Here is a 7,675-nt window from a genome sequence, read left to right as displayed (position 1 = left end):
AGGAAGGAAGGAAGGAAGGAAGGAAGGAAGGAAGGAAGGAAGGAAGGAAGGAAGGAAGGAAGGAGAGAAGGATGGGGGAGGGAGGGAAGGAAGGAAGGAAAGAAGGAAGGAAGGAAGGAAGCAAGGAAGGAAGGAGAAAAGAAAAAGGAAAACTGGCGTGCAGTGTTTCTAGGAGGGGTGCTTCCTCTCTTTAGCTCCAACAAGCTTGCAATCCATTTTTTTCCTACAGTTTCCTCCTCTATAGTTGTTAGTTTTCTGTTGTTATTATTTTGTTTTGTGTTTTGTAGTAGGTTAAAGGGGGAAAATAAAGGTGAAGAACAATTGCAATTAACAAAAAACAGAGACGAAACTTAAAAACTCCCCAGAGTACCTGGCAAGGATGTTGCTGATGTCATTTAAGGAAGCTCATAAGCATGCCAACTCTAATTGGCACTTGTGTTGGCTACTGTTGACAGCAGGCCTTCTGAAACTGGAGGATGAGCTTCAAGGCAAAATACACAGAGTTTGAGGTTTTTCAAATTAGGCAGTATATCTTGAATTTTGATGAAGTCTTTTAAGAAAAAAAGACTCTATATCCTGCTAGAATAGACACACTAAAAATGGTGGTTTGGCAGCCTCTCTGTGGAGAAGCTAATTGTAGCTCACACACTCCCCCAGTCTGGCTTGTGGAGACTATTTCTTTTGTCCATATGTGACTGATCTTCACATGTGTATGTATGCTTCTTTTGTGTGCACTTATGTATATAAGGGTATGTTCATAAAATACCAATTGTTTCTGGTTTAAAAGCAGCACATTCATAATGTATAACACACTGATTCCTGAGAGGCTACAAAATGCTATTTTTGGAGGGAAAAAGTGATGACCCCTTATTTCTGTACATTCCCGCAGCCCAGTTGGGGATTTTGTTTTATTTAAACCATTGGAATTTGAAGCCATTCTGTCTTCTTTGTAGTATTGTCCTGAAATATTTCCTTGTATCTCAACTGACTGCTCAGGAACAGAACAGGCAGCTGGCACAGTGGCTGGCAAAACCCTGTGGTGTGCTAAGGGCAAAAAGCTTACATGGGCATTTCCATTCTAAGAGGTGAAACTTTGGGGCAGCCTATATTCATTTAAACACACTCACACATAGCTTGACTTCAGGCTATGAAGTTTGTTGCAAGCTGCTTCTTTTACAAGAAAAAAAAATTAAATTTGGGGCTGGAGAGATGGCTCAGAGGTTAAGAGCACTGCCTGCTCTTCCAGAGGTCCTGAGTTCAATTCCCAGCAACCACATGGTGGCTCACAACCATTTATTATAAGATCTAGTGTCTTCTTCTGGCATGCAAGTGTATATCCAGATAGAACATTGTATACATAATACATAAATAAAATACATATTAAAAAAATAATTTTTTTTCTGTGTATGAGTGTTTTCCCTGTATGTATGTCTGTGTACCTTGCATGTGTCTGATACCTGTGGAGGCCAAAAGAGAGTGTCAGAGTCCCTGGAACTAGAGTTACAGATTGTTGTAACTGCCGTGTGGGTGCTGGGAATTGAACCTGGGTCCTCCAAAACAGCAGCCAATGCTCGTAACGGCTGAGGTGTCTCTCCAGCTCCCATCCCCGTTTTGAGCCAAGGTCTCACTTGTAGCCCTGGCTAGCCTGGAACTCACAGAGATTGGCTTGCTTGTGCCTCCCGCATGCAGGGATTAAAGGCAAGAACCACCATGCCCTGCTGCAAAGCTTCTGCTTAAAACATTTGTTTGCTCTGAAACAGCAGTGTGATGAGTTATCCCCGGCTAGCCTTGAGCTTTTAGGTTCACGAAAACCCTCCTCCTCCTCCTTTAGCCATTGGGTAGCCAGGACTGTGGGCATATTCTGCTGTACCTGACCCTATTTTTAAAAATTCCCAGTTGAGTATTGCAGAAGACAGTGATTAATGCAAGGCCACAGGGCCTCTTAAATTCCTAGAACAGCTACAGAATGACTCTCAGTGTAGCACTTTTCACCCTGCCTGCCCACTGTTTCAGTTGGAAGCCTAGAACTTAGGAAGTCACTGTCGCATCTACTGGCTCCAGGCTCATGCTCTTTGTAAAGCCCACCATCAGAGCTGTGTGCCCCAAGACCACACAATCCCTGCCAGATCTGCCCAGTGGAGCAGAATGTCCCCTGACCCACCCCAACCACTTATACTTTCTCAAGTCACGTCAACCCAGAGATCAGAACTAGAGAGCATGGAGGGTTATTTGTTGTGTGGGCCTGGTTAACAGGCCCTAAATCACGTTTGAAACCTCTGTAAGGGTCTGCAAGTAGTGTTTTTTAGCCTCGTGGCATGTGTTATAGGAACATACACCAAAAGGAAGTTTCTGCCATCTTGTGTGTCCAGTGAGTAGCTCCCTCACCCCTAGAAATTAGGATGGCCATAGCTGCAGTGGAAGATGGGAGAGACATATTCAGGTTGTATATTTGAGCGGTTCTGTTGGTTCTAGTGTTCTACTGGTGTTGGTGATTGGTTGATAGAGGAAGGAGAAGGGGGAAGGGGAGGTAATCAAAGGTCATTAAGTCTGGTCTTAACATTTTCACAACCTCGTGGTTTTAGACATTTTGTTTTGTTTTGTTTTCATTTTTGACGGAGTGTTTAAAATCCTAAAAATTCAGTTTAACTTCCTGCCTAACTAATCATTGGCATAATCTTATCTATAGCAATGAGAACAAATCTGAGAGCCAGGTGATGGCAAAGCTTCCTCATACTTCTGAAATTCTTTGGTGGATTGTTTAAAAGATAACAGTGCGTGACTATGCACTTCATGAGCCCGGTACATTTTTTGGTAGAAGCTAAACGAGAGAGCCAACTCCGCAGACTTCCCTCAACTCCGCTGCCCACTTCCCCACCTCCACCCCACCCCAAAATCTCAATAGAATGTGCCTCCAGGGTGGACCCCCAGAATGGTGCTGATGTAGGTGGATCCCCAGGCATGAGTAACTCTAGGTGCTGTGCTTGCTGACTCAGGTATTACCCAGCTGAGGAAGCTGTAGGGCGCAGGTGGCTGCCTTGCCCTGGATTCGCTCCCCCCCCCCCGTGGGTGTGTCCCCACAGATGCTGAGCTCATTGATGCCATCCAGGCTTCCCTTCCGAATTGACAGTGTGAGTTGTTCGGTCTTCCTCCATGTTCTAATGATTTTCCACTCTGGCATTGTTAATTGATAGGGGTCATGTTTGGGATGACTGCTGAACAACTTATTAGGTGGCAACTAAATTGGGTCTTGGCTGCCCCAGGCCAGGTTAATAATTGCTCAGGTGACTGAGTTGGCAACAGTGCGGGCTATTTTCTCCACTTCCCTGGATGCTTTTATTAAAGTCTCCGGTCTCCCGGCCACTTAATATAAGTGTAATGTACTCTTTTGCATCACTTAACCTTGAGTAAACTTATCAATGGGGAGTCTTGGTGGAGACGTGGAAATAGTTAAAAGTAGAGAGTGAGTGAAAGAGACAGTAGATGGTGTGTTTCTCCCAAGCTGCAACCTGGATCAGGCCAGCTTTGTGCTTGCCAAGAATATGCCATGCTGAAGTCTATGCAGGTGCAGTGTGGCTGGGAGATGAATCGGTACTACAGGTGCGGCCTCTCTCTCAGAATGTCGAAATGCAACTGGGAAAAACAGAATGTGCTCACATGGCTTATGACAAAGCTGTAACTCACGCTTTAAGGCCAAATCTGCCCTTCTGGCATTAGAAAGATATTGATTATTAAATTTTTGTTTTAGAAACATCAGTGAATGTTGGCTTCCTAGGCTGTCTGCAAGAACCCACTTACACTCTCTTGGAGCGTCACAGTTCACTTACAAGTGGACAAAGATGTAGTCTGCAGTGATGTTTGTGTTTGCATGTCGAGTGTTAGTGTCTTCCTTTCTTGGAAGGTGACTGAAGCTCGGGGGTTGGCTCCACTGTAGAATGGGAAAGGAGAGTAGGATCTTACAGATGCAAGACAGTCAGTCTGTGTGACTCAGGCTCACCTGGCTCATCAGTCCCCACTGCTGAGCTTTTCTATAAGAGTTTTTACACAGAGCCCAGGGGATGGGGGTCCCCAGATCTGGGCTTCTTGCTCATTCTCCAGTGATGGAGTCCCTGTTTTTCTGTAGCATTTTGAGACCTCCTTTAAGGAATGCCTGCATCTGAGCGCTTGAGTGACATTCCAAGCAGCCAATAGCTTTCCTTCCCAGACACATGAATACCTCTAGACAACAGGCCCTAAACCATCCTTCTTGGCATTGGTGTGGCTTGTGCTTGACCTTCCTGCTTTCCCTCCTAAGTTCTGGTTCAGACCATCTGTAGCCAGCTCAGTAGATGATGGAGTCAGTTACTCTCTCTAAGTCTCTGGATCCTGCCATGGACCACAGGCAAGCAAACAGCCCTAGGAATCCTGGGCAGAAGTTAGAGCAGTGACAGGTGTCCCTTTCCTTCTGTCTAGGCCAGGCTCTTTTCTTGGCAACTGCTGATACAGGCAGTCTTTCACAAATTCCACTAAAGTCATGACCTATAGCTATCATCCTGGGATCTTCAGAATTTGGGAAACAGTCAGACCTGAGGGTACCAGAATCCTTGGCATTACATTCTGTGTAGAGGCTCAAAGGTAGAGAGAGACACCTAAGAAGACAGCATCTAGATCAGGTTCTGGCCCCATGCCTTTCCCCCTTGCTGACTCCCTCTAACACACTTCTTGTTCTGATGCTCCTAAATTTCCCCACGGTAGGGTATGTCTCCAGCTGGGATCAGTCACACAGCCCCTACCCTTGTACCTCCTTTGACTTGGGATCAAAAACTTCAAGCTGTAGCGTTAGCCAGAAGGGCTTCTCTGCCACTGAGGGTGGATGGCAACACTAAACAGCAAGGATGGGTGATGATATACTCATTTCACCAGCCAGTCACTCCCCGTGCAGCTGCCCCTCTGACCTAGAGGTAAACTGTGTGTGCTATGTGTACCGCAGTCCTGTTCTACTTTGGGAAATAGGAAGGATAATAACTGAAGATCTCTCTCTCCCTTCCTCCCTCCCTCTTTCCCTTCCTACCCCTCTCTCTTCAGCTCTCTCTCTCTCTCTCCCGCCCCCTCTCTTTCTCTTTGTGTGTGCATGTGAATGATGTGTGTGTATGAATGCGTGTCTGTGAGTGAGCATACATACTTGCTCTAACACAGGTGAAGGTCAGAGGGCAACCTCATCTTCTGTCTTGTTTTGAGACAGGGTCTCTTTGTTACACACCGCTGTGAAGCTGATTCACAAGCTTCCAGGGATTCCCCTGTCTCCGCCTTCCATCTTGTTGTAGGAGCTCTGGGATTACAGACAAGCATTACCATTCCCAGCTTTACATCAGTTCTGGAGACTCAAGCTCAAGTCCTCAACATTTATATGACAAGTCCTTTACAGACTAAGCCATCTCCCCAGCTCTGAGGATCATTCCATTTTTTTTTCTATTAGATAGCAACACTTTATTGCATAAAATAGACTAAGTCTAAGACTCTAGGAGTGTAGTTAGCCATACAACACAATTCACAAGAAAAGGAGAAAGGGAGAATGTATAAAGCTCATAATTTAGCATTCACTATTTACTCCTTTTTTTTTTCGAGACTGCTTTTTAGAGGTATAATGGGGTGAAAATGCAAATGTTGCCTTTCATTTCTTTATGTTGTTATAGCACCACAAAAGAAACTCGGCTGGGCCTTTCCATCACCTGGATTGCAGCAACTCTGTGGGGTGTGAAGGGATCTGGTCACCAGGGTGTCGCCCATCTCTTTGGCCATTCTCCTGCCCCTCCGTTTCCTGTGGTGGTTGAGACAGAAGGTGCACATGTCCCCCAGATTTTATGCGTCACTTCTCGCAGACATAGATAATCCATTTAGATTAAAGCACCCCATTTCATTTTGTGGGCAAATTAGAGTTCCCACTGGATTTTCAGCAGCCTAATGATGGTATTCTTAGTGGCACTGGCCCCAACAGTGCCAAGACCCTGTAGGGTTATTGTATTGTCCTTGTGATTGAGTGCAACTAGCTCTGTATATGCGTCTTCTCTGATTTATCTTCTGTTTGCCCCTCTCTAGTGGGATCTTGTGTGTGATAATGCCTGGAAAGTCCATATCGCTAAGTTCTCCTTACTGGTTGGATTAATCTTTGGCTACCTAATAACTGGATGCATTGCTGACTGGTGAGTACCAACACACCTGACACATGGACCTTTGGAAGGCACAGCACACCTTTGCTAGCTAAAGAGGCGTGGTCAGTGTTAGCACAGGGTCACTGTGCCTTTGCTCTGCTTGCCATTGATGCCAGAGTAGAAGCTGCCACATGGAGAATGCAGAGTCAGAACGGAATTGACCGGTACACACAGCAGACCAGTGGGGAGGAGGATTTGAGTGCATTCAAGACCAGACTGCAGCCCCATTTAATTAGGATAATTTATGCTTAGTTGGGAGGAGCTAGAGAGCATGGAGATAAACAGTGGGTCACCAAGTGGGTAGATGCACAAAATACATTAAAAAATGGAGAGCTGGGTGAAGTGACATGTGCTCATAGTCTCTGCTACTGGGGACTGAGGCAGAGGATTGAACTCAGTGAGATTAGCCTGAGCAACATAATGAAACTCCATCTCCAAATCCTTAAGAAAAAAAAAAAAATGGTGACAGAGATGGAGACCTTTTCACCGTATGAATGGAGATAAATGTCAGTCTGGATTAACACCTTAAAATATCATGCCCATTTTAGGGAGAGTCCTTGGCTTAGCCAGGTGTTGCCTCTGTGTTGCCAGTAGTGAGGAGGACAAAAGAACGTAATGGTATTTGGATAATGGATAGGCATTGTGGACCAGGGAAGGGTAGCAATCAAATGAGATAGAATGTGTATTAGGTGGGTAAGGAGGGGTGGACTTGCAGAGCAAAGTATGTGGTTCAGCAGGAACTGATAAAGACGGCCAAGAGGAGACAGAAGCTGAGTTAGTAGTGATAATAATGGCAATAGCATTAGAACCCACTGCTTAGGGACTAGAGAGATGGTGTAGTGGTTAAGAGTACTTGCTGCTTTTCCAAAGGACCCAGGTTCAATCTGTAGCACCTACATGGTAAGACTCTTGAGGGCACCAGGCACAGACATGCATGCAAGCAAAGCACACATACACATAAGAATAAATAAGTAAATTTTAAGAAAGCAGCCCACTGCTTACTGATTACTGTGTACCAGGAAGTGTCAGATATTCCCATGCATTAAATAGCCCATCCTCACAATACTCCTATTAGATAGCTGCTGTTATGGTCATTGCTTATTGCTGAAAAGCTAGAGCCCAGAAGTCTATTCCCAAGCCCACTCAGCTGTATGCTGCAGTCAAGGCTTGCCACCACACCGCATGGCCCCAAACCGATTCTCCGACTGCATGCCACAGCACTTTTATTTAAGGCATTCTGTGGTCACAGGAACACTGTGGTGCTGTGTCCGAGAGGGGAGACAATTGCATAATGTCAGGGGTTGCCCAAGGAGAAGGATGTGGGGTGGTTGTTTCCTATCCCACTCCTTTTGCAAAAATCTTTTTTTTTTTTTTTTTTTTGTATGTGTATCAGCATATCTCAGGCCTGTTGACATAGGAATGTCAGGAATGCCAAGGGCCAACTGTGTGTGTGTGTGTGTGTGTGTGTGTGTGTGTGTGTGTGTGTGTGT

At 45.4% G+C, this 7,675-nt stretch overlaps 1 protein-coding gene across 2 annotated transcripts in view; it reads left to right on the top strand.

The window, feature by feature from the left end:
• The window catches only part of Slc22a23 (solute carrier family 22 member 23), a 166,673-nt gene that overhangs the window by 28,886 nt on the left and 130,112 nt on the right, over positions 1-7,675 (top strand). For both annotated transcript variants that reach the window (XM_055595086.1, XM_055595085.1), the window contains exon 2: positions 6,073-6,176. In XM_055595086.1, the coding sequence (XP_055451061.1) occupies positions 6,073-6,176 (104 nt within the window). The remainder of the gene's footprint in view (positions 1-6,072; positions 6,177-7,675) is intronic.

This window comes from Psammomys obesus, unplaced genomic scaffold (assembly GCF_907164565.1).
Source record: "Psammomys obesus unplaced genomic scaffold, mPsaObe1.curated_primary_1811, whole genome shotgun sequence".
Taxonomy (NCBI): domain Eukaryota; kingdom Metazoa; phylum Chordata; class Mammalia; order Rodentia; family Muridae; genus Psammomys; species Psammomys obesus.
Note: the sequence above shows the minus strand (reverse complement) of the source record. Positions and strands in the feature narration are given on the sequence as shown.